Source organism: Vanessa cardui, chromosome 15, assembly GCF_905220365.1.
Source record: "Vanessa cardui chromosome 15, ilVanCard2.1, whole genome shotgun sequence".
NCBI lineage: Eukaryota > Metazoa > Arthropoda > Insecta > Lepidoptera > Nymphalidae > Vanessa > Vanessa cardui.
Genome location: NC_061137.1, coordinates 11,137,992 through 11,165,919, shown reverse-complemented (window position 1 = coordinate 11,165,919; position 27,928 = coordinate 11,137,992). Strand labels below are relative to the sequence as shown.

The following is a 27,928-nucleotide window of genomic DNA, read 5'->3' as shown; positions in this document are numbered from 1 at the left end:
GAGTGTATCATTGTATGGAATACAAGGTAAACCAACTAAAACCAATTGATTTCGACGCTTTAGAGAGTTTGCCGTTAAATCGAGTGACGTTACATGGAGTTTACACTGTATATGTTTATGTACATACTATGCAATCCATGCTATAGTGATGTATGTATAAAAAGTTTTGTCATTCATTTTATATAAGAAAACTGTATATAACGAACACATACAAAATGACATTTATATAATATACCACATACAACCTACATGCTAGGTTTATGTACATTTGGCCCATTGATGTGACCTTAAAAAGCCAGTGTTGTTTTAGAAAGTTATAACCGTCTCTTTCGTACTCACTGCGATTAGCGCTATCTCTTTTTATCTTGAATGAATCCATTCTCGCCGTATGTGCGGAGATCTTTGCCCGTACGCATGTTTACGCGGTAAAAAAAAAAGAAATTTGTGGTTTTGTTAAAAATATCGTAAACATTTTTTGTGTATAATGGTTTGAACAATTAATTCAGAAGATGGATGAAATTAAAAAGAAAGAGGAACAATATAGAGAGGATGTGAGTATTTTTTTCATTTGTGTGAATAGATATAACATTAAATGATAATTATTTTAATGTGACTACACAAAGATGCAGATCTGCATAATAACTTCTTAAAAACAGCACTTTTACGATTGATGTTATATGGATACAGCAATTTTCATTTTTTTTTTTTTTTTTTTTGTTTATTGGACCTCATTTGTTTTTGTCCAAAAACAACATCAGAGGATTTATTTCAATACAATAAGCTACATCTGACTTGACTACAACTTGATATTAGACTTTCTAAAGAGTCGTACATTCTTAATCTACTTACAATCATATGTGATTTCGAATGTAGAAAAATTAGCATTAACTCGTGTCATCCGACATTTCATATTAAGTTATAAAGTCACTATACCTCATCCGGATATTACCCGTCTATAATGCAAGAAATCCTGAAGTCCGGGTTCGAATTCCAGTTGGGACGCGTAGAGTTGATGGTTACTATCGAATCAACTGCGATCTCAACTGGGGTTTTAGAGTTAGGAAACGGGTCGTATTTCTTTCCAAGTGCCTAAAAAATGGTGAAATTTATATCCAATTTCTCCCTAGTCTTATTAGTCTATATAAAGTGTAGGAATCCTTAAAACAGTTACGGTATACAGTAATGCTAGCGGGACGCCCGCGATACTTCGCGTTTATTCAAAAGAAGTTTTTAGGTATTTTAAAACTTATGACTATTTTTGATTTGATTTCATTTCATTGTTAACTGATAAAACCTTTTTTAAATTAAACTTTTAATGTCAAATACGTTAAGTCTCTATAACAGGCCAGTAACTTTTTTCCGCTCTCCTAAATTAATTAAAAAATGTAAAGGTTTTACCTGATATTCGAATGTGTTTATAAGCTTACTTAATCAAATTGTCTTTTACAAATTATTGTAGTATTTAAGAATACCTCTATTATGTATCTATATATAAATGGATAAAAAAATGACGATTCAAATTATCTTGTGAGAAACTATTTCAATAAAGTACTTACCTTCATTTTGATTTTTTTATGTATTTTTTAATCCAGTTTAAATAATCCATAAAGTTATCGTAACACTGAAATGATTAAAAAAATTACAGGCAACGTTACCTAAATTTAACATTATAGGTACTTTCTTTCTATAAAGGGTATTGTTACATTGTGCCTTAGTATAATTATATAGAAAAAAAAACTGAAATACAAAATGTCTTACGTCCATCACATTAATCAGCTAATATATCCTTCCCAAAATATCCATTGAGTAATGGTACATAATAGACCGTTCAACTAATCCTATTAATTTATTTTTAGAATAAACAATTATTAGATCGTAACGAGAATATATCAGAAAAAAATATCGAAAAGGAAAACGTCACGAATGTATACAAGTATAAAGGAATACTGACAAGAAATGACACAAATACAAATATATTTCTTGTGATATGTATAATAGGTCTATCTTCAGCGATACTATTAGAGATAATAAAAGTACAAAATAGAAAAGAAAATATTTACAAAGATTATGAAACGAACAAAAGAAGATATTGGGTCTACTCTGCCTATAATGATGTAGAAAATAAAAATGGATTACTGAAACACGTCCATTTAGTTCTAGAGAGAATTGGTTATGAGAAAGCTACCAATAAAACTCCTTGGACGCTACTGTGGTCTCACGATTACCCTTTCAGAGTTCTATATCCAAATTTGCACAGATTAAAAACAAATCAGAAAGTCAATCACTTTCCCGGCACGGGCTTCATAACGAATAAGGTTGACTTAGCGACATCGCCTTCCAAATTTATTCCAAAAGCGTTCAAGATTCCAAAAAATACCAAAGAATTTTTAAGATACGCGAGTGAAAATAGGAATGCAGTGTTTTTGGAAAAGCACAATCAACATCGAGGTGTATATTTAAAGAACGTGACTGCAATTGATTTGTCGAGTGGTGAAAGTTTCGTTCAGGAGTACGTACAAAAACCTTTCTTGGTGGACGGACACAAGTTCGACATTGGCGTTTATGTGGTGCTCACGTCTGTTGATCCTTTGAGAGTGTATTGGTACAAAGGAGATGTACTGTTCAGGTGAGAATATTTAAAATTAAATATAACATGTCTACATCATAGTAATACAATGAATTGAATACAGCTATAAAGACGGCTCTCAGAGTAATTTTTTTTAATTTTGTATAAATTTAACCATTTTTATAGATTTACTCGTCTCATGCTCACTAAGCCATCTAATAAGCCTGTACCGTGTATCACATCCAAACGGATACTCCAATTTCATTATATGAATAGTTGTCAAATTGTAATAAAAAACAAGATTAATCAGATCACTAATGTGATATTTCGCGTTAGTGTTATTGTGAATACCTAGTTTTTTTTTAAATTATAGATTGGCGGACGAGCCTATGGGCCACCTGATGGTAAGTGGTCCATCACCCATAGACAATGATGCTGTAAGAAATATTAGCTATTCCTTACATCGTCAATGCGCCACCAATCTTGGGAACTAAGATGTTATGTCCCTTGTGCCTGTAGTTACACTGGCTCACTCACCCTTCAACCCGGAACACAACAATACTGCGTACTGTTGTTTGGCGGTAGAATAACTGATGAGTGGGTGGTACCTAACCAGACGGACTTGCACAAAGCCCTACCACCAAGTGTACATAGTCTACACTATTATTTTAACTCTTCAAAGCATAGACGATCAAAATAATGCGCTGCAAGTTGATTTGCAATATTTCACGACTCAGATACGAAGCTTATTCTAATAGAATAGTCTGCTAAAGTCGAATAATTAATCCATATTAAAACGACTAATTTTATGCTATTAATTTAAATTAACTTATCGAGCTGAACCTAGGCTATAAAACATTGTGTTACAATGCATTTTATACAAGTATAGGATAAACGATTAATATATATGTAGATAAGTGAACATTAACGCGATTAGTAATCTCCACAACAAGATTATCTTTACAACAAATTTAGCTTGCATTATGTTCTTTTTATTCACTTGACGAAATAGAACAAATAAAAATAGCAGAAAAAAAAAACAATTTCGGCCAAAATCGACATTTTTTTCAATTTCGCGCTTACATATGTACCAAAATGTGCTGAAGTTTTGGCCGAAGCCGATGGTTTGGTTGAAGGTGTTTTTTTGTCAAAGCTAGTCGATGCTGAAGTCAAAGATTCAGTTCATATAAACCTCGGCAACTGATCTATTAAAATTAGAATAGGTTATTATAAATTAGGTTATATATAGGAAGTGATCTATTAAACTTAGGAAAATTGTCGGTAATAAATCTTATTTCCCAATTAAATAATTTCAAATCAATAAATCGCCTATATTCAATCTGAACTCTGTAAAATAATTAGATATAGCTTGATTGCAAAGTTTTTCAAGAGTTCCTACTAGGATAATTTACAGATAATGGCTTCGCTATCATATTTTATTACACCACAATAATATAATGCACAAATTAATTTTCGTGTATCTAATCAATAGTATCATATATAATAATGTTCCATATATTGTATTTTTATTATCAAGTGTTTAAAAAGAGGTTCATTTAATGACTTAATAAAATATAGTTAAGTATTACCACTTTTTAAAAATTGACACTATATTTGTCCTTGAGAGCAAAATATGTTGATTTCACTTCTGCTTACTTTCGTACAGTAAATAGTATTTTACATAGTGAGCAATTCGGCTTTACTTGGGTCGCTCAACAAATGAGGCTGAAATAGCACTTATACGAATAAATGATATGTGAGAGAAATTCCAGAATGCTGTTAGAGTATTATGCGTTTTATCCAAAGCATTTGATTGTGTAGATCACAAAACTCTTTTATGCCAACTTCAACATAGCGGTGTTATCGGTAAAGCTCCTGATCTCATTGCTTCAAACTTAAGTCTAATAATAATTCAACAGGTGAATTAATGCCATAATGTCATCTTGATTTGCGATCAAAATTAGTGTTCCATGAGGATCAATTTTGGAACCTTTTTATTATTGATATATATAAATGACCTTCTTTTTTATATTGAAGATATTTGTAATATTGTATTAAATAGTGATTCTGATGACTTCATAAAATTAAATTTTGTCAGAAAACAAGCCAATTGTAATGAGGTATACGCCTTAAATTGTCACTGATGATATAAATTTTGTTTACAAAATAATATTTAATTTCATTGCCGAAAAAACAAAATGCTTACTTTTTGTCTTAAAATTTAAATTTATTCTTTAAACAATAATCTAAATCTAACAGAAATGTAATTTTAGGAATCACTTCAATAGAGTCTTCATTTATTGTCCCTGCCTTAGCTCTTCAACATACGTAGTTAGAAAAAATAAATAAGTAACTGACGTTTACGCTGCCCAGTTAGTAGGTATGCGTTTCTTATTTTCATAATATTATTTCTAAATGTCACCGTTACAGATATTGAAACTGTTTTCATCCTGCAAAAAAGAGATATCTGGTCTATTTATAATCTTGGATCTCAAACTCCCTTTTTTTCATTTAAATACATCATTTAAATGTTTAACACATTTTTCTTTGTATTCACCATAAAATAGACATAAGAAGCACTTCACTAACCATTCCGTCTAAATATACTACAGAATTTGTTTATTTACGACATCACAATAGAAACTTCTAAAATTATCAATGTTTCTTTACTATATTGTACATATATTACGTTTAAAAAACTTCCTCTCGAATCACTCTATCTATTAAAAATAACCATATCAAAATCCTTTGCGTATTTTTAAAGATCTAGGTATACATAGGAACAAACTGCGGTAAGAGAATTTTGTTTTATACTATGGAATGATAATATTGATAATGATGATGATGCTCCACTTAATTTCAACTTGGACTATAATATATACATTTAATTGTACTTTACTGGCATACATTCTAGAAACTATTAAGTGTCTTATCGTGTCTCCTCTGTTGCGAACCGGTGAGCTTTACATTTGATTCAAAATGCCTATTATTATGTACCATACTTATTTTGTACTCTGATATGAACTTGCATACCATAGCTTAATTATGCCTAATATTAAGCGCAAATTTAAAATACTCTTTTATCCAATTTACAGATACTGCCCAGCAAAATATTACCCCTTCGATCCAAAAAACCTTGACAAATACGTGATTGGAGATGATTACCTACCTACATGGGAGGTACCGTCCTTAGCACATCCGTACACTGCCCTGGGATTCAGTATGAAGGAAGCTTTCGACCATTATGCAACATCTAAGGTAAAATTGTTAATAAACTTTTATACACTATTTATAACGGAATACAACAACTTAAAGAAAATATCATGCTTGTGCATTTTATTTATACCTCGATTAATGTTCTCTATCAGCTTATCAGATACAACCTGTCCATCATCTTCCGTTTTGAGATCATATAGCTGAGATGGCTCAGTGGTTAGAACGCGTGCATCTTAACCGATGTTTGCGGGTTCAAACCCAGGCAAGCAACACTTATGTGCTTAATTTGTGTTTATAATTCGTCTCGTGCTCGGCGGTGAAGCAAAACATCGTGAGGAAACTGCATGTGTCTAATTTCATCGAAATTCTGCCACATGTGCATTCCACCAACCCGCATTGGAACAGCGTGGTGGAATATGTTCACCTGCGTGGTGGAAACCCTCACCTTAATGAAAGAGGAGGCCTTATCTCAGCAGTGGGAAATTTACAGGCTGTTACTTTACTTTTTAATTAACTTTTATTATCAGGAAAACAACGATGAGTTAGCTCTAAAGACCTTTTAATAAATATCAAAATGTGTTTTAGTATATTTTTAATATCTCAAATAGATAGATTTAAGCTATGTTCTTCAAAAACAACACTTTATATAATTTATGTTGAATATCCAATACAAATTAAGTTGGGTTAAATCCATAAATCAATTTATGCAACATTGTAAACTTTAGTTCGAATCCAGCAAGCATTTTTCTTTTGTGTCATTTTAATTACTAAACAGGAGTCGAGTGTTTAACGCACTGGCGTTGGCTTTTGCCATGTAAATCCGTTCAGCAGACGATAAATAACTCGACACCATGATACGCACTTTAAAAAAAGGGGAAAATAAGGCCCCCAATACACGATGCGTTGCACACAGGACAATATTTTATGTTACATTATATAATTTTAAAGTAGTGCAACAAACAGGAGAATACTTCAAATAATAGTATTAAAAAATTGAAATAAGTATACTTTTTTCTAGTAGGCTTTTACAAGCACTTTTGAATCGTCATTTAACGACTATATTAAGTGCAGCTACCTCCGATTCGGAAAGTAGATTCTATCGAGAAGAACCGGCAAGAAATTCAGTAGTAACTCTTTTTCAATATTTTAAAATACAGTCATGTAAGTTAATTACAATGATATATGTATGTAATCTATATCTTATATTTTATATCTTATATTTATATTATATATTTATTAATTGAGTCGAGATAGCCCAGTGGTTAGAACGCGTGCATTTTAGCCGATGATTGCGGGTTCAAACCCAGGCAAGCACCGCTGATTCATGTGCTTAATTTGTCTTTATAATTCATCTCGTGCTCAGCGGTGAAGTAAAACATCGTGAGGAAACCTGCGTGCGACAAATTTCGTGGAAATTCTGCCACATGTGTATTCCACCAACCCGCATTGGAACAGCATGGTGGAATATGTTCCAAAAAATCTTCTCCTCAAAGGGAGATGAGGCCTTTAGCCCAGCAGTGGGAATTTACAGGCTGCTTTTGCTATGTATGTAATTTATCCTGTCTGGAAGTAAACAAGTGTTAATTCCACGCCTCTTTATCGTCTGCACAATCTTGTATTGAATAATATGCCTTCTTTACCAATGTATTTTTTACAAATTATTTAAATTTATGAAACGGCATAGTTAACAAGAAGGTTCGTTCGTCAATAATATGACTTAACGTAAAAACATAGCAATAATATTTAGTTTCAGCTGTTACATTTAGTTATACAAGGCGAAATACTTTAACCATTCAATAGATCACTGCCAACTTTCCTACTCCTACACATTCATACGACTTAGAAGAATCTTCGACTAAAATTCGGTGCAAATAAAATTTATTTGACAGCGAACACTGGAATGCCATTCGATATTTTATCGAAGTTACTTAATGAACAAGTTAAATTATAATGTGAGATTACTCTAACAAAAGCAATCGCTTACAGTTCTTTGAGCTCTCTGTATTCTGCTGTTACGAATTTACCTGCAACATATTAAGATATAAACGTCGTTTATATTAATACCCAAAATAATATTAGTACACACTTGAAAAAATATGTACAATCACTTTTCGTACTTAAAAATTTTTAAAATTATCAAACGATCAATTAAGTGGTACCGATAAACGAGCGGGTTCAAACCCAGGCAAGCACGACTGAATATTAATGTGCTTAATTTGTGTTTGTAATTCATCTCGTTCCCGACGGTGATGGAAAACAGCGTGAGGAAACCTGCATGTGTCAAATTTCATAGAAATTCTGACACATGTGTATTCAACCAAAACTGCATTGGAACAGCGTGGTGGAATATGTTATAAGCCTTCTCCTCAAAGGGAGAGGAGACCTTTAGCCCAGCAGTGGAAATTTTTCAGGCTATTGTTGTTGTCATTGTTGATAAACGAGGAATTATGCGGAAGCCAGTTATGGTATAGGTATATTATATATAGGCATACGGAGTAAAGAGGAGAGTATTGTGAGGAAGGTTTGAGCATGTGTATAGAAGAAAGGGCGACCAAAGAAACGATGGATGGATTGTGTAAAAGACGATATGGCTGGAAAGAATGTTACTTGTGAGATGTCGTCAAAAAAGATAAGTATGGAAGAGTATATGCTGCGCCGAACCCAAGTAAAATTGAGTAAGGACAGAAGGATGATAATCAAGTGATAAATTTAAAATTGCCTATATTTATTATATTATATATTCAAGTTTTTTCCCAAGTAAAATAATAAAAACAGTCGTAGTATTGTTATTTGTAAAAACCAGTAAAGATTGGGTATACGTTTCTTATGATAAGTTAATTTAAAACAATAGTAGGTAATAGTTTCGAGTCGCTTGGAATTAAAAGTAACGTCTGAAGTCAGCATACGCTTAGCCTGGCGCCACGTTTAGCCACTACACGTTAATATGTCGATCACCCCACCGACACGAACGCAATGGGATTAGCGAATTAAGCCTTTACCATATCGATTGTCATTCAACGTCGACATCCCATCTCGTATTACCTTGTAGCGACTATGACTATATGATTAGACCTTGCTGACGCGGAAATTCTTTGATGCGATTTCATAGAAATTTCAAGGTCAAATTTCAATAAAACCTTTTTGCTTGAATACTTTTCTTTTAATGTACTTACAGGATTTATCTTTTCACGATAAACTGACCATTTCTTCATTGTATTTTTCATCATCATCATCATCATCAGCCCGTTTTTGTCCACTGCTGGACATAGGCCTCTCCAAGTGCACGCCACTGTGGTCTTTCTTCGGCTACTCGCATGCAGCTCCTGTATTGTATTTTTATTGTAAATACAGCTACAAAATATTGATTACTTTAGGATAAGGTTTGGAGCCTTTTCCCTCACGCTAAAAAACCTGGTTTATAGATACACATCATACTTACATATTTCATCCGATAAATACATGTTTCCTTACAATGTATTATTACATTGTGCACGAGAGCATTAATAGCAGAAATAAAGTACGTGTTATTGTGGAAAGTATTCATGAAAAAAAGAACTGGTATTAATAGATTTTTAACAATTTTAACGGTCTTTTAACAAAATACAGCAATAATACATTTAGATTTTTGATAATTGTTATGTTTCGTTTTAATATGTATCTCTTCAAATTAAATTATATAAACAATAGGTATAGTATGTTAACAGATAAACTTGTTTAAGTATACCTTTACGTTCTCTATTTCAAAAATAAAAGAAAGTTTACTTGCTTCCCAAGTAAGTTAAAATTATAAAAAAATTACTTAGAAAACTATCGTAATTACCTGAAAGTATTTTTATTTCAGGGTAAGAACGTAACAAGAATGTGGGAGGAGGTACAAGAAGCCATAACAGAAGTGTTTTTGAAAAAAGAACACTATATTATTGAAGCAGTGAGTACAAATGCTTTCATTTTATTTTTAAAATACTAATAAGATTCATGATATCTATTTCATTATAATATTAATTGCAGGAAATATACATTTATTTAATGAAATTTACTCATATGTGAGCTGAGCTGAGTGGCCCAGTGGTTAGAACGCGTGCATCTTAACCGATGATTTTGAGTTCAAACTCAGACAAGCTCCACTATATATATTTATTTATTTATTTATTTATTTGGGAAGCCAACGTGGTATACAAGGTGTCTAATTCTACAAGATACATCCTTTCTTAAAAAGTATTACCATGTACATCACTCTTACAGGCTAACTCATCATGTAAAAAAAGAAAAAAAAAATAAAGAAAAGAATCAGACAAAAAATACTACTGTGCTTATTAAAGAAGAAACAAGTTACAAAAATGAAAAAAAAAAAAAAAGTTAAAAACTAATTAAAACTATAAAATAAACATAAAAAAATACATTATACAAAAAAAAAAAAAACAAAGAAAACAACTGTGACATTAAAACAGTGTTATGGTAAAAAATATTTCCTTAATTTATTCTTGAAATTCAATTCAGTGTTGCTAAATATATCAATATCAGCTTGTTTAAAAATAGAATTATAGATTTTTATAGCTCTGTATAAGGGAGCAGATTTGCCTAAGTTAGTTTTAGTATTCCTATATTGAAAAGTTTTTTTATTCTTATTTTGGGCTCTTGCATTTTTCTTCGGTACGGCCAACATGATTTTACTTAATAACTCAGAACAATCTATACGTCCGTTTAATATTTTTTGTAATACACAAAGATCCATCATGTCTCTGCGATTAGACAGTGACATTGTCTTGTAAAATTCTAACTGATCTTTGTAACTTTTATTACAAATTAATTTATTACTCTTATAACATAAATGGCGCATAAATTTTTTCTGTACTCTTTCTAATCTCTCCTTATGACTTTGATAGTACGGACTCCAGACAGTAGAACAGTATTCGAGCTTGCTTCGAACCATTGAAATGAACAAAGTCAGCCTACTGCTTGATTTCTTAAATTCTTTTGTACTTCTAATTATAAACCCTAATGTTTTAAATGTTGTCAAAATCAAATTATCTATATGCGGTATAAAACTTAATTGACTATCAATTATAACACCCAAATCATTTATTTTTTGAACTTTTTCTAAAATATGGCTTTTTATATTGTAATTAAAGTTTATTCTAAATAACTTCCTACCGAAAGTTATAATGTAACATTTTTCATTATTTAATTTCATTTTATTTTTTTCACACCATACCAAAAGTCTATCCAAGTCTTGTTGCATTAATTCACAATCATCAATACTATTAATTTTTTTATAAAATTTAAGATCGTCCGCGTATAGAGAAAACTTACTGTTATTAAAACATTTTGCAATGTCGTTGATAAATATTCCGAATAATAATGGGCCGAGATGAGAGCCTTGTGGAACTCCAGATGTAGCAATAAATGTATAGGATTGATATCCCCCAATAACAACATTCATTTCTCTATTTATTAAATAAGATTTTAGCCACTTACCAAAACTTCCGCATATACCATAGCTTTCAAGTTTATGTAGTAAAATATTATGGTCAATTACATCGAATGCTTTAGAGAAATCCGTATATATGCAGTCTATTTGATTATTATAGTCTATGCTTTCCGATAAGTTACCAATAAATAGTGTTAAGTTAGACAATGTAGATCTTCTTTGAATAAAACCATGCTGATTCACGGAAACTACAGACTTCATGTGCCATGTCAACACTGGACAAATTAATGATTCAAAAATCTTAGCAAATGCTGACAAGATACATATTGGTCTATAATTTTTTATTTCTGATTTATTACCCTTTTTAAAAATAGAAACGACTCTTGCTATTTTCCACGTACTTGGCATTTCACCAGAACTTAATGATTTATTGTAGATTAATAATAAGGGTCTAGCTAATGATTCTGCACACCGTTTCACAAATACTGGCGGTATATCATCCGGGCCTGCTCCTTTATTTATATCCAGACTTCTGAGTTTGTCTATGACTTCACTCTCAGTAAGACGGATACTATATATATGTATATATATATATATATATATATATATATATATATATATATATATATATATATATATGCGTAATTTGTGTTTACAATTCATCTCATGCTCAGCGGTGAAGCAAAACATCTAGAGGAAACCTGCATGTGTCTAATTTCGCATTGGAACAGCTTAATGGAATATGTTCCAAAACTAAATTTGCAGGCTGTTACTGTACTGTTTTTACTATATGTATTTAGATAATAATTAAAAAGTACTAATACTTTGTCCACAGTTAAAAAACTACCCGTCAAAAGAGAACTTCTTCGAAATGATGCGTTTCGATCTCGTTTTGGACGAAGATTTCAAAGTGTATCTGTTGGAAGCCAACATGTCTCCAAACTTAAGTTCAGCTCACTATCCTCCGAACCAGCTTCTATACGAACAAGTTCTGTACAACCTGTTTAATCTTGTCGGAGTTGCTAATTCTGTTAATAAGTAAGTGTTATTCATTTGTAATCAAGGGCAATAAGACTGCTGATCATTTTATATATAGTCAATTCCTCCATGACCTCCATGGTCGAGTGGTGTGTATACCGGTTTTCAAGGGTACGCCACTCTGAGGTCCCGGGTTCGATTCCCGGCCGAGTCGATGTAGATTATTATTAGTTTTCTATGTTGTCTTGGGTCTGTGTGTTCGTGGTGCCGTCGTTATTTCTGATTTTCCATAAGACAAGTGCTTTAGCTACTTACATTGGGATCAGAGTAATGTATGTGATGTTGTCTCATATATTAATATAATCGAACATCATAATCGAACATCATTTCTTCAATAAATTGTTTTGCTCCTGTAAGATAATGACGTCATCAGTGATACACATTTGAGTTCGAAGTAATATTCCAGTGTGGCTCATGATGTGCTATTGGCAGTGGCGGATTTACCAATAGGCTAAGTAGGCTGGAGCCTAAAGCGGCAGATTTAGAGGGGCAGTAAATTTAGCCCAAATTTGTTATTATCTTACAGAAATTAAAAAAAAAAACTTATAATTATATGTATACACATTACGTCCGCAAACCGTATACTCGTCACTACATAGTTGGTTGGAAAATTAATCATACTAGTAACGGCAAAAATGAAAATGAGGACGATAGAACACAAACCATAAATGTTGAAAAAAGAAGTAGGGGCGGCAAAAGTTTAATAGCCTACTAGCCTACTAGCGACAGATTTGTAAATCCGTCACTGGCTATTGGTCTTAGAGCTTATACTACATTTAATATAATATATACAACCAACTGTTGATAGATATGTTGTAAATTATTATACCCATATTATATGTTTCTTACATTCTCGAAACGCATTACATTTTCTGTAACACGTTTGATTTTGTAGTTGTTATCTATTAATAACGAAAAAAAAAACATTAATTTATTGATATGAGCTGCTTACAGTTTTCGAAAATTCAAAATACCTACCCATACTACTAAGGTATTATCAAAACGTTTTATTCTATAGTTCAAAAAAACTAGACCAGTTATTTTATTTAAAAAAAAAACACTTGATTTAAATATTCAGCTGGCCTTTAGTGTTTTAGTATTCTTAGAGTCAAGCAAACATCTTGTACGCTCGTTATACTTTTATGATACACATGTCAGCAACTATTTATTTTATACTACTGACAAAAAATCATATGCCTACAATGAACCTATTCGGAGATAAATATTATTAAAATAACATTATTGATAACAGGAAATATCTAAAAATAACAAATTAATCGTCTTTTAAGATATGGTCGGTTATTATGTAATATGCGGCCACAAATGTAATAAAAAATAAATGTTTCAGTAACAATGCAGCGGGAAACATGATATCATCGCAGAAAAATATAGCAGTTTACAGCCACGAGTGCAGTACGATATGCAAGGATAATTGCGATTCATCTGATATTTGCAAATTATGTAAACCATGCCTAGAACCTAAGCTAAAAACAAGCTTACTGAACGCACACAGAGAATATCTGCACAAAGGAGACTTTAAAAGACTATTCCCGCCTCGGATGGTATGCTAATTCGAATAAACGTCAAAAAATAAATTCAGTTATTGCTCTTTTAATATTGATATGACACAAATATTTTTATATTTAAATTTAGTAATTAACTCTAAAAGTTAATGTTTTATAATAAACTTATTTTCGCCCGCGTGTTTTAACAAAAACACTTGTAGTTCATTATGAACAGATAATGTACGCAAATTGATAACATTATTTCACAAGTTATAGTTACACTGAGTCATTTTTTTTTTACAGATGCCAAATTCAAACAACTTAGAACAAATAAAAAGCGCTAATCAAATGAACAAATTACAGTATTTATGGTTTCAAGGAAAATGCAATAATGACATCACTTGGTGCTTGTAAATAAAACAAGATTTATTTATTTACCCATTTATTAAAGATTTAATACCAAAAATAACTTTTCTTACATTACTAATAGTTACTGGACCATTGATTGTAATAATCCTAATATATAACTACCCAAATCCTCATCCTGATTGGTCCATGACACATATATACTCTTAGTATTATCATCATCACCTTCAACTTTAATTAGAACTGATTCGACAGATATATTACCATCAGATATTGTTATTGACCAACCTTGAAGTTTCTCTGCTAGCAAGGTCTTCAACTTTTCAGCAGTTTTTACTGCAGAACCAGGATCATCAAAACGAACAGTACTTGTAAACCTAATCACATGTCTATTTATACCAATTTCATCACAAATCTCATCTATATCTAAGAATGAAAGTCTATTATCTTTAACGCAAAGAACTCCATGAACAACTCGACGCCTTTTTGGATCTGGCGGCTGGGCATTGTATCTAACAGCCTCTGCCTTCAATAGCCTCAAAGATACATCAATAGGTATCTTTGTAGGAGTGTTTATAACAGCTGTTTCACCATTGGCTGGCATAAAGCAACTTATCTTAAATTCTTTTTCGATTTTGTCTTTCAAGAATTCCATTTTTTGAGCCTCACCATGTACTAATAAAACATTCTTTGGTTCACAATATTGAATCAATTGCATAATTCCCTTTGCATCAGCATGTGCAGAAAAAGACATGTACTCTACTGCCATCTTGACTTCGACTACTTGTCGATTTTCAAATTCAATCTTCTTTGCCCCATTCAATATTTTATGTCCGACAGTTCCTTGGACACAGAAACCGGGCATAATTAACATGTTCTGCTCATATGGGGCCCATTTTTTAAATATGTTCAATGATAAACCAGCATGTAACATTCCAGGAGTAGCAAACACCACCATTGCACCTGGATTGTCAATGTATGATTTATCAAATGGTTTGATGTGTTTAAAATCAAACATATTCCTTTGGACGAATGTCTTGCGGATTTTTTGATTTGTCCATGTGATAAACATTTTATAGTAGTTATTGGCTTTTTCTGTTAAACCCAAAGCAAAGTAGACAGGATACTTTAAATTCATACGCTCCCAATATGTTTCTAATAGAATACAAAGTTCTTGTGCTCTTCCTAGTGCAAAAACAGGAATCAAAACCTTTCCTCCTTTTTCAACGCATTCGTGAACTTTCTTCAAGAAATCTCTCTCACGACAACGCTTAGAATCTCTTATTGTAGTTGCATAAGTGGACTCTGAAATTAAAAGATCTGGCCTGCATTTATCAATCCATGCTGCTCCCAAATGTCTATCTGGAGTCATATTGTAATCCCCAGTATACACGACAGACTGGGATCCAACTCTTATCCAAAACATGGCAGCACCGAGTACATGACCTGCATAATAAGCTTTTATTTCCAACTCATTGTCTACCATAACAGATTGATGTAATGTTACAGCAGTAACCTTCTTAATACAATCCTTAATCATTTGAGAAGTAAAAAAGTTGGATTCTCCTTTCCTTTCTACAGCAACCTTTCTCATATCTTCTAGGAGAATAGGTGCTATAGCCTTTGTGGGGTGTGTCATATAAATTGGACCCGTGTAACCTACCATCTCAGACATGTATGGTAAGGCACCGCAATGATCAAGATGAAAGTGTGAAATAATGACACAGTCAATCTGACTTGTTATAGGGCCTTCGGGCACTATGTAAGAGAAATCTGGAAACCGCCTCTCGTCATTGTATCCCATATGCATGCCGCAATCCAACATGATGTTTTTGCCGCCCATGGACAGCAAAATACAACTGCGACCGACATCTTGGCCTGCGCCTAGAGGGGTTATCTTAATCTCAGGCATCTCAATGGAATTATGCTGTTGTCGCTAATAATAATATATATTAATAAGTTATAGTAGTAATAACTTTACGTATTCGCAGGTTATTGCGTTTTTAAAGATTAACACTGACATAAATCATGTTTATATTGTTGTGTACAAATATTATTTCAATTTATATAGGAATATAGTCATGGCACCACGTTTTTTTACAAAGTTAGTTTTAAAAAACAATTAATCTTGAACCTTGATATCAAAATCAAGTTTACAATAATTATTACTTAGTAATGTCAGATTAAAAAAACAACCTAATAGAACAAATGTCAGATTATGGATGGATGTGTAGAGGTTTCTTCGTGTATAACAAATGTTCCTAAAAAATATGAAATTCAGATGGCGCTACCTAAGCTAAAAAGAGTGAAAGAATTCACTAAGTTATAGACTGTCAAGTATAAGTTGGCGTTCCTGTGGCAGCACCTGCTACACCTTTGTTTTGCCACTTTTTTGTTTATTTTACCAATATCTCCCTAGAAAATAATTCTCTACGTCTCATTTTTAATAGATTTTGGGTGAGTTTTCTTAATAAGAGTAAATAAAACAAATAAGATATTAAATGAACACAAAAAATTGGTACTTGTTTTTGCCACACGCCAACTTACACTTGACGCGCTATAGCAGATGAATGGAAACAGGTCGACTAAAAATAAAATTAGACATCCACCATCGAAAGACCCAATTTTTGAATTTATTATAATAAATATGCACGACAATTTTAAACAACAAGTTTTACCAGACAGTATTAAATATCTTTTTTATGTTTCGAAAATACCTATAACTTTCTATTATATCACATATCTTAAATATTTATGCACAATGTAATAAAAAAATATAGGCACTACCGTCACTTTAACACTTATTTCTGCGTTCTATATCAAATAATTTTTTTCAAAGTTGTTTATTCGTAACCAATTAACAAAAAAACAATTAAGGCGTTATCATATATTTTTACTGGACTTTGACTATGTTTTATGTATATTCAGTATTACAGCAAACAATACATCACGTACCCTAGTCCTTAACAATTTTTAATTTTACGTATATTCTCAAATCTGTTCTTAAATTCCTCCTACGAGTCATTAATAACACTTTTTAAATTGTAATAAGCTTTAAAAGACATAATTTTTGATTGAAAAGTAATTACTGCACTTCTTTAAATATATCTTGAAAAATCATTTCTCTTGGATTTGTAGATATTTTGCACATTAATCCAGACCAAACCGATCTTTATTATATTCATATATTAAGAATATTTTTTATAAATTTGTATAATATTTTATTTATATTCATCTCGTTTTGAATTTATTAATAATTCCATACGCAATTGTGATTAAATTGTATTTTGCTTGTTCGTGAACACAACGTTTTGATTTTGACATTAGGTTTACTACTGCAGTTTTGTTTATTAAAATGTACTGAAACATCTAATTTCCGTGAATCGTTAATCAAAATACATGGTTCACTACACTCATATTGCATTAGCAATGTTAAAACGTATAATCAAAAAGTAAATTCTGTTATATTCCGGGTTTAATTGGTGTTGACTATGTGTAACAGCGTATGTGATAAGCTTATCATTATTAAACGTTGCCGGCTCGAGAGTTGCAGACGTGTTTTTTATTACGTTCCCCTTTTAGATTAAAAAATATACACACAAAATGTCCGGCGAAGGGTCTAGCGCTAATGGTAACAAGAAGGTGGCTTTAATTACTGGAATAACTGGACAAGTAAGTTTTATTCTTAAGGAACTATAAAAACATAAATATTTAAGTTTTCGCTTCGTTGGCAAAAAGTGTAGCCCTTTTTAAAAAGAATGCAATTGTATCGTGTCATAAAATCTTATAATTATTACATTAAGTAGTTCATATAACATTATTTGTTAATTTAATAGACCTATATAAAGATGTTAAACATGAAAAAATGAGTTAAATATTTGCTTAATAATTTATAGAATAATGAAACATTTGTATTTGTTTTGAATGTAATACATAATGGGTAGAAATGATTAGCTTCTATCCTGAACTTAAATGTTAATATACAATATGAATATTATTTTAGGATGGTTCCTATTTAGCAGAATTTTTAATTAAAAAAGGCTATGAAGTACATGGAATACTTCGCCGATCCTCCTCATTTAACACAGGTAAGCTCCAGATACATAACATTGTAGACTTATAATATATACATGGAAATATATAATATGCGTAAAGAACTGTTCTGTTTAATGTATCTAATTTTTTTTTTTTTTTATATTAGACTTAACTTTATTGCTGATATTATTTTTTTCATATTTCAGCCTGTCTTGATATTAGATATTTCATTCGTAGTACTAACCATTAGTATTATTAATAATATATTATATTATGTAAATGATGAGATGTGCATGGACAGGAGTATATAATGGCAATAATTATCACTTTATTTCTTAGGTAGAATACAACACTTGTATGGTCAGCCGGCTTGTCATACAGGTGGTCAGATGCACCTACATTATGGAGACCTCACAGACACAACCTGCCTCATTAGTATTATAACTAAGGTATTTTTAAAATATTTATATTTAACTTCCAGATCCAAACATTACATTATTCATCAAAAAATGAATTCAAACACTTCCATTTATATTATGATATGACCTTTTTGAATTTTAGTTATTTATAAAATAGGATTTGGAATTGATTATACCTGGCCTAGCACCATTGAATTTTTCTTGTTGAATTTGAAGGAAATCCTTATAGGAACCTTCCTCGTTTCGGTTAAAAATAAACCAGCATAATTGAAGTAGTATACTATAAAAAGTATGAAGTTCTTTTCAATAGAAGAGGTGGCCTTAGCCCAATAATGGGATATTGACAATACAGTTTTATAAATATTTATTACTATTTTTGTCATAATAGACTACTATGCAGGCGTTTATAGGTGAACATACTGTATTGTCATGCATATAATATATTCAAGGCCTTTTAAAAACAATTGTTGATGGTGTTACAATGTAATAGTCCTCTGTGTTTATACTATGGCAATATATGTATGTACTGGTGCATTGTAACAATATTGTTCTTTATACTGGATACAAAGTAAAGTAAAATGCAAAGTGTAAGTAGTTCATCGGTATATAGTTCAAGTTATATTCATACATGGGCCTCGATATGTAGACATTAAATTTAGAATGTTGCTTTTTTTAAATTTCCAAACAGATGAAGTTAATGTATATTGACGATTTTATGGCCCAAAAAACGGCTTAGGTTTTATAGAAGCCGCAATGTAAGTAATTCTCATACACTATGTTATTTTACATAGTTTAAATTTAGTATTGCTTTATAATAGTACTATTGCTATATCAATACATTTATTTTGGCTGACGTTTCGTATGATCTGTATGCGTAAACGCCAGTACTACAGTACGTGACAAGGCTAAATATCCCTTTTTTGTCAGAAACATTGTAAGTATATACTAAAATTTAACCTTGACATTTTCCTTACTATGCTGAAAAATAAGGTTCCTATTTTTCACAATGAGGATTCAACCTTAGCAATATATAATACAATAACTCGTATGATATAATTATGTAAGTACATCGCATAAGTTTGAAGTATAGAATTAGAACTATTGATTAGTATCAATGTATTTGTAACAAGATCACAGATATCGATAAAACATGCTAGCTAGCAGAAATGTGTCATACTTTGATTTGTAGTGCCATTAGCCAAGTGCCAAAACGTCGTAAGTCGTAGCGTGATATCGGGCTATCTACTTAATAGTACTTGGTAGTAGGGCTCTGTACAAGCCTAATCTACCGCCAATTAGAAATACTAAGTTTTATGTTGGTAACTCATTGGCGCTGGTTAATATTTTTTACGACGCTGATGTCTGAGGAAACTGTCTGAGACCACATAGAAGTCACTATTTGTGCGTCCGCTTGCTATTTAAAATATTATAAAAAAAAAAAAAACGAAATCTATTACATTCATATTACATACAACCCCTTAATATTTTGAGCCTTAGATAATCATTTGAAGGCCAGTGAGCCATTGTACAGGCACCAGACATTTAGAATCTTAACATCAGTTATATGATGTTTTCTGGCATATTACTGGTATTAAGGGTGGTTTCTTACCATATACAGAAATTTTCCATCGGATCAATTTTATTGCCCGCCTTTTTAAAATAAATTGTAATAGTAAATATTATCATTAATAATCTAAACAAGATAAAAATTTAATATTTTATAAATTTAAAATTAAAGTTTACATGAACACTCGATTAACTTTGTGATAAAAAAAATGTAAACTGAAATCACGAAATCAATAAACGAAGCCATGTGTGTTTATTTTATCTGTGAATAATTATTGAGCGGAAATGACCCAGTATCGATATAATACTTGGATCTTAAACAGAGATCGTGAATTAAATTCTGGATAAATACCATCTATTTTTTTCTGCCTGAGAAAATAATCAGTTGCATATGTCAGAAAAATTTTTGTTGTACCTTTGGAAAATAGGTTTTAGTCCAGTCTTGGAACATTTACGGATACCTACAATACTAAAGAAATAAAATATATTCATCAAAAATTAAAAATCTTTACGTTCGTCGCTAAAATAGCCAATAATTGTTACAACATTTTCTTATCGTTTTACAAACTCACTTAAACCGATAACATATACATAGTTTTCTAAGAAATAGATTTACCGAATGTTTTACATGATATTAATCTTAAAGTAAATTATAAAACGTTTTTACGTGCTAAGTGTGTTTGTTTATTCTTAATCTTTTGGCATCAAAATGTGTCTATCCGTCACAATTACGTACGGATAAAATACGTACAAATAAACCTCTCCCATAAAGATGAAATTACCAAATCTTCCTAATGCGATATGTCACGAAAGTTGTAACTATGCTAAATTTTCAAGACAATATAGTTTCAGAGATCTTTTGATGAGTAGTATATTATATACTAGTAATCGTCCGCGGTTTCGCTCGCATTTTGGAATGTTAGTTGTGAGGTGTTAGGGAAAAATGCCATGTGAGTGTCTTGGAGATCAAGTTTGCTTCATAAGAAATTTAATCAAATTTATGCTTTGCTCAAAGGCTTGGACGTCAAAGTGCAGACAGACAGACAGAGTTACTTTCACATTTATAATATTAATATAGGATAATGTAGATAAAATATTACTTTCCGCCTGTCTGATTGTCTCCTAGGGCTCAGTCAGTTTTTCAGTGTATTTTCTTTACATAGTATAAAACAAAATCACTTTTTCTGTCCCTATGTAGGGACACAGGGACAGAAAAAAAGGGTTGTACGCTTTAATATTTAAAATTACGCAACGCATTTTGATGCGGTTATTTTTAATAGATAGAGTGATTCGAGAGGAAGGTTTTTATATATAATACATAAATAAAGAAACACTAAGATAATTTTAGAAGTTTGCAATGTGATGTCGTTAATAAACAAATTCTGTAGTATATTTAGTATCAATATTGCACTCGTGCGAAGCCGGGGCGGGTCACTAGTTTGGAAAAATGTAGCCTATATACACTGGGCTGTAATCTATCTCAGTGTCAAATATCATTTACATCTGTCGAGCTGTTTTAATGCGATTGTGTAACAAACATCATTCACGTGACCAAGCTAAACGTGAAAATTTGTCGTGCACACATAATGAAGCCGTCAAATAAATAACAAACACGGGATTCCTCAGTCATTGTACGATAACGGTGCATTTTAAATTTCTTTAAGTATCTCTTAACGCGCAATCGAAATCTTAATATCAAAAATATTTCAATACAATCAATTTAAGTTGATGACTCATAAAATCACGTCACCTAATTTTAAAAATTAATCATATCATAATCTTTGAATATGTTGCTTATCATCAGTTCGGCCAGTTTTTCATTAATGGGATTGCCTTTTATCAAGACAAGATAAAGTTTCGGCCTTATTTGAATATGCTTCTTCGCTTCTGGTTTATGTGTAAAATTCAACTGATGCGATTTCACTTACACTTTTTTTACCGCTGAGTAAATGGATAACATAATTGAAGCATGTGAAAAACCAATATTACTTCCCAGATAAGAACCTAATCCGTTCTTGGTAATGGCTATCTCAGTTCTTGGTAAATTGTAACGTTCCACATAGTTTTTAGTCCCGTATTTATTTCAAATTACATTTATATGTTTATTTAAAACATCGGCAGGATAATATCCCCTAATATATAGTCACAGTAAAGTATTCTTTTCCAGATTAGACCCAAAGAAATATACAATTTAGGAGCTCAGTCACACGTAAAAGTATCCTTCGAACTGAGTGAATATACGGCACAAGTAGATGCTTTAGGCACGTTACGTCTCCTGGAAGCAGTCAGAACGGCAGGACTGGAGAAGGAAACGAGGATATATCAGGCTTCCACGTCAGAGCTCTATGGAAAAGTCGTTGAAGTGCCACAGACTGAAAAAACACCATTTTATCCAAGATCGCCTTATGGTAAGTAATGTAGGCTGTGCCTAGAATACACATTAATAGATAGAGCAGTAATATATACTTTCAGATAATAAATGGCAACTTATGGTCTCCCACAAGCCGAGATGGACTAGTAGTTAGAACCCGTGCATCTTAACTGATGATTGCGTGTTCAAACCCAGGCGAGCACCACTGAATATTCATGTGTGTGTCATTAAATTGTTTTTATAATTCATCTCGTGCTCGGCGGTGAAGGAAAACATCATGAGGAAACTTGCATTAGTCTAATTTGATAGAAATTCTGCCAGATGTGTATTCCATCAACTCGCATTGGAACAGCGTGGTGGAATATGTTCCAAGTCCTCTCCTTAATGGAAGAGGAGGCTTTAGCCCAGCAGTGGGAAATTTACAGGCTATTACTTTACTTTAAGGCATTTTTCCACAGCATGTGCAAAACTATACGGTTACTGGATAGTTGTCAATTACCGAGAGGCGTACGGCATGTTCGCTTGTAACGGTCTCCTGTTCAACCACGAGAGCCCTCGGCGCGGGGAGAACTTCGTGACGAGGAAGATCACCAGGGGAGTTGCCAAGATACAACTTGGTTTGATGAAGCACCTGGAACTTGGTAACTTGGACTGCAAGCGGGATTGGGGGCATGCCAAGGATTATGTTGAGGTAGGATAGTTCCTTGCTTTGTCTTTGTTCTTTAAAAAGTATCCTATGTCATTTTCTGGTCCAATATTATTCTCTGCATATTCATGTAAAATAAACTCTGATTAATACATGTGTCCAGCGTTATCTCTGGGGGTTTATGAAAGTAGTCATGTGAGTCCTCTGGTTCCAAAGAGATAATCAGCGATATCAAATATGTCGTGAAATCTTAAGTGAAATAACTCATAATTGGTTGTATTATAGTATTAATACTACAGTCTCGTGGTACTTAGTTGTCAAGTTTGTAGTAGTTTATAACGCTTTGTTGGTTTATTGGATGGGTGATTCTTGACGCTCCACTGTTTATATGCATAAGAAATAATACAAAAGACTAGGAATATCTCACTATTTATCGCGAAGTTTGCTATGAACTTTCCCGTTATTCGTAAACGTTCAGGGTGATTTAGTTATTTCGGTCCCCAATGGAAAAAATAAAGAATTTCTGGATTATTAAATGAAAAAATATTTCAAATCTAACTGGTATATAGTGTTAGATATAATCTTGTTCTGTCTCGTTTCTGTGATTTTTGATTAATTTGTAAAATTACTAAAGGCCATGTGGCTGATGCTCCAACAAGAGGAACCAGAAGACTTCGTAGTCGCGACGGGAGAAGCGCACAGCGTCAGGGAGTTTGTTGAGAAGGCGTTCTCGTACGTCGGGAGGAAGATAGCCTGGAGGGGGGAGGGGGAGAACGAAACGGGTCACGACGCTGACACGGACGAGTTACTGGTGAAGGTCAACGCAAAGTACTTCCGGCCCACGGAAGTGGTGAGTGGCCATAGAGAATGACCCTATGTTAACAAAACACGCGCGGTAACAATGGGATGCGACCTTTTGGAACTGAGGCACAGTCCTGCCAATAGTTTCGCAAAGTTGATGCTCGTATGTTTTTTATTTCAGTGTTAGAATGTTGTGTTGAAAATTTTAAGTTTTGAAATGGTATACATAAAATAGACATATTCTTCTTATCATTACCCACATTTGGTGTACCCAATGTCAGTCAATTATTATTATTAACTAAAAACAAAAAAGCAACCCCGGCTTGGAACGTGTGTAATATTAATACTAAATATACTGCAGGATTTTTTTATTTACATCACATTGGAAACTTCTAAAACTATCAGTATATCTTCACTATATTATCCATGTATTATATAACTTCTTCTTGGAACACTCCACACTCCACACACTAAACGAATCGCTTCAAAATCCGTTGCGTCATTTTTAATTAGACTTTGTTACTCTTTACATGCTCACTGAAAATACAAAATAATACTAAATATATTTCAGGATCTATTGCTGGGTGATCCCTCGAAAGCTAAACAGAAGTTGGGATGGAAACCTCGTGTGACCTTCGAGCAACTCGTCCGGGATATGGTGGAAGCTGACTTACAGCTCATGAAGAAAAATCCAGAAGCGTAGACAGACAGACTCGAGAACGCGTTATATATAGCTGACTCTAAACTAAAACTAGCATAAGTTAAAGTTATATTTTGCCTTTATTCTATTGAATTCATAATATATGTGCGTATACATGGTGATTAAAAATGTATTTATAATAATAATATTACTTTTTAACTAAATATTTTTGTTATAATTTACTGAAGATATTCAATTACTCTTTATTTATTTATTTAAACAGCTTTTATTACAGAAACTAAGTTTGCTCATTCTCTATAAAAATATTTTTAGTGCATTTAAATACACATATGCATGATTTAATTTTACTTAGTGATATTTAAGCTGATTTAAAATTAAATTCTAGTAAGTCGAGATGGTTCAGTGTTTAGAAAGTGACACCTTAACTGATAATAGCAGTTTCAAAGCCAGGCAAGCATTTCCTTTTGTCAGCTTAATTTTTATTAATAATTCATCTCGTGTTCAATGGAATATGTCATGATTCCTAACGATTTATTTCATTGAAATTAGACACACGCATTTAATTAATAAGCCTCAGCCCAGTAGTGCTACATAGAGGCTGTACTTATTACAGATAAAAAAACCATTAACTGTTGCATTATTTTAACTTTTTTAAAGAATGTTACTCTAATTTGATTTTGTCAATATTTTGTATAATTGACAAACCTTTAAAAAAATGAAGGCTTCATTTCAGAATACTGGTTTGAATAAACAAGAAAATAGATATTTTTAATGTAAAATATAAATCATTATGTTAAGATTTTATTGTTCTATTGAAAAGCCTTTGTTCGAATGCAAATGTATTACCGATAATAGTATCTGTTTAGTAATTCTAGGACGAACTTAAACGCTAATAGTTACGTTTGCATTAATTTAAACGAAAAAAAAAAATATAAATAAAACATGCAACAGAAACGTTTCTGCGAACGTTACATACAGACGTTGCACAGGAATACAATTTAAATATTGTGTCTATCCCAGAGATCTTCCACAGAATTAATCTGGATATTTTGCTTTTAAAACTAATATATTATTCTTTCCATTGTAAAATATTACAAGTAATTTAATTTTATATTTGTAATTATGTTGAATTTGACGACCTCCATGGTCGAGTGGTGTGTACACCGGTTTTCATGGGGTACGCCATTCTGAGGTCCTGGGTTCGATTCCCGGCCGAGTCGATGTAGATTACCATTAGTTTTCTATGTTGTCTTGGGTCTGGGTGTTTGTGGTACCGTCGTTACTTCTGATTTCCATAACACAAGTGCTTTATCTACTTACATCGGGATCAGAGTAATGTATGTGATGTTGTCTCATATTATATTATTCAAATTAACGTGAATTGGAACTGAATAACAGTTATAATATAAGCTGGCTAAATAACACTGATTTATTGAATATTATAGACGAAAGCTAGATTCAAAATGATTTAGACAAATGACGCATACACATTGTCTAATCCAGGGCTCTTGTAGATCGTCTAGAACTAAAATGGGGCTCAGTAAATTTTTCGGAGCTTTACGTGTTATACTAACATAGTACTAATATGATAATTAATATAACATTTTATTTATTAACATTCAATTCATGAAACATGTTTTCACATAAGATCGAAGTAAAAATAACATCAAATATTGTATCAAGACACAACAAACGACTTTCATCCTTATTATAATACAATGAAGTAACATTTTTCAATGACAAAAATAGTCATGAATTACAAAGCACGAGAAGTAATGTAGCCTTACTATTATGCGAGTCTTTTAAAAGCAACCTTGTACTTTTCAAACCAGTACAAACTAGTTAAAGATTTCATTTCAAGAAAATAAATATTTCATTTCAAATGCCAACTGCCATTTATGTTGTTATGTATAGTCGCTGTCAACCTTAAATCCTATATAATTATTGTTTTTAAGTATAATTATTATTTAAAATAAATTATTTACTTTAAAAAATACTTTAATTTACTTAAGATATAATTTTCCACAGTGTAAATCTTAAATTTATTTTTTAGTAATTATTTATCAAGTAATTTAGTTAATTAAGTATTAAACCGAGATTTACAATAAACGTTAGAAATGAGCAGCATGTTGAAAATAATAATATTTATGTGTCAAAAATAACATTGACTATTAAAGTCATATTGTTGACCAACATTGATCAAAACGTTAATTGAAAATTAACAACAAAAATTATTTTATTAGTAATAACCACATACAAGAAAATTGAACTATTTCTGTTTGGATCGTAATGCTAAAACTTGTATTGCCTTCGACGGCTTTATCGGTCGGGATAGAATCGTAGACAAATACATATAAAAATATATCAGATGTTTACATAACTACAAGATATGTTTCTGAAAGATTGAGTAAGCAAAAGAGTTTTTGAAAAGTTGCGAAATGTTATGTTAAAAATAGGAACTTCCTTGCAGTTGAAACTTTGGCGGTAGATATAGTCGTCCTACATTGTAATCTTACTTGGATTGCACGATTTCACATGTAATTGAGTATAGTAAAAAAAACTCTTGAAGATTTAACTTGATGGATGAATCATGAAGATGAATCTTTTCGTTATAAAATAACTTCATCAAGACCGTATAGTCGTAGCCATAGTCTTTGTCACAAGGCTCCCGGTATACTATAATTTAATTTTATTGATAATGTTCTGACTGAGCTGCCCACTAGGACGCCGAAGATTAAGGGTAGGGTTACATCTAACAAAAAACAGTAAAGGGACTCGAAAAGCCCGGAGTATAATTTTGATTGATTTATACAGTAAAAATATATTACGTATATACATATTTTCTAATACTATTTATGTTTAAACTTATTTTTTTCTAAGTGTGATAAAACTTGTAATATTTATATGTAAATAAATATCTTGTGTATAAATGGTTTTTTATTATTATTACATATATTTATAGAAATCAGTTTAATGAATGCACAAATCGTTTAAAATAATAATTATGTATCGGAACGGATTCTATAGGTTACAAGTTATAATAGTTGATTTGATTAATTAGGATATTTATATATACACTTAAATATGTTGCAGCTTTAGTTTACTGTTATTCATTTGTAATTAGATATTTGAATTATCGCTAATTATTTTTATGTTAAATGTATTGTAACAGTATTTTACAATTAAAAAATATTTATATAAACTATTTATAAATAAATGTAACTAAAATATATGAAGCATTTCATTTATTTTTATTAATTTATATCAATATATTACATAAATTAAAAATAGCAAAAATATTGAAAGCTTA

The 27,928-nt window shown here is 31.6% G+C and overlaps 3 protein-coding genes across 3 annotated transcripts; 2 read left to right on the top strand and 1 right to left on the bottom strand.

Moving 5' to 3' along the window:
- Positions 1–396: 396 nt before the first annotated feature.
- Positions 397–14,239, top strand: LOC124535564 (probable tubulin polyglutamylase ttll-15). Its single transcript, XM_047111812.1, has 7 exons — positions 397–551; positions 1,857–2,626; positions 5,662–5,824; positions 9,624–9,710; positions 12,046–12,248; positions 13,597–13,810; positions 14,057–14,239. Exons 1-7 carry the CDS (start codon positions 510–512, stop codon positions 14,165–14,167), a joined length of 1,590 nt encoding a protein of 529 aa, XP_046967768.1. The 5' UTR covers positions 397–509; the 3' UTR covers positions 14,168–14,239.
- LOC124535563 (integrator complex subunit 11) lies at positions 14,182–16,339 on the bottom strand. The gene has a single exon (XM_047111810.1). The coding sequence runs from the start codon at positions 16,029–16,031 to the stop codon at positions 14,244–14,246; it is 1,788 nt and encodes a 595-aa protein (XP_046967766.1). The 5' UTR covers positions 16,032–16,339; the 3' UTR covers positions 14,182–14,243.
- Positions 16,340–17,425: 1,086 nt separating this feature from the next.
- LOC124535713 (GDP-mannose 4,6 dehydratase) lies at positions 17,426–25,550 on the top strand. The gene is made up of 7 exons (XM_047112024.1): positions 17,426–17,791; positions 18,123–18,207; positions 18,494–18,603; positions 22,307–22,547; positions 22,969–23,201; positions 23,791–24,006; positions 24,529–25,550. Exons 1-7 carry the CDS (start codon positions 17,723–17,725, stop codon positions 24,658–24,660), a joined length of 1,086 nt encoding a protein of 361 aa, XP_046967980.1. The 5' UTR covers positions 17,426–17,722; the 3' UTR covers positions 24,661–25,550.
- The last annotated feature ends 2,378 nt before the right edge of the window (positions 25,551–27,928 follow it).

Coding starts and splice junctions, on each gene's coding strand:
- LOC124535564 (XM_047111812.1), top strand. CDS start 510: ATGGATGAAATTAAAAAGAAAGAGGAACAATATAGAGAGGAT. Junction 552..1,856: donor AGGAACAATATAGAGAGGAT/GTGAGTATTTTT, acceptor ATTTATTTTTAG/AATAAACAATTATTAGATCG. Junction 9,711..12,045: donor AACACTATATTATTGAAGCA/GTGAGTACAAAT, acceptor CTTTGTCCACAG/TTAAAAAACTACCCGTCAAA.
- LOC124535563 (XM_047111810.1), bottom strand. CDS start 16,031: ATGCCTGAGATTAAGATAACCCCTCTAGGCGCAGGCCAAGATGTCGGT.
- LOC124535713 (XM_047112024.1), top strand. CDS start 17,723: ATGTCCGGCGAAGGGTCTAGCGCTAATGGTAACAAGAAGGTGGCTTTA. Junction 18,208..18,493: donor ATCCTCCTCATTTAACACAG/GTAAGCTCCAGA, acceptor TTTATTTCTTAG/GTAGAATACAACACTTGTAT. Junction 18,604..22,306: donor TCATTAGTATTATAACTAAG/GTATTTTTAAAA, acceptor ATTCTTTTCCAG/ATTAGACCCAAAGAAATATA.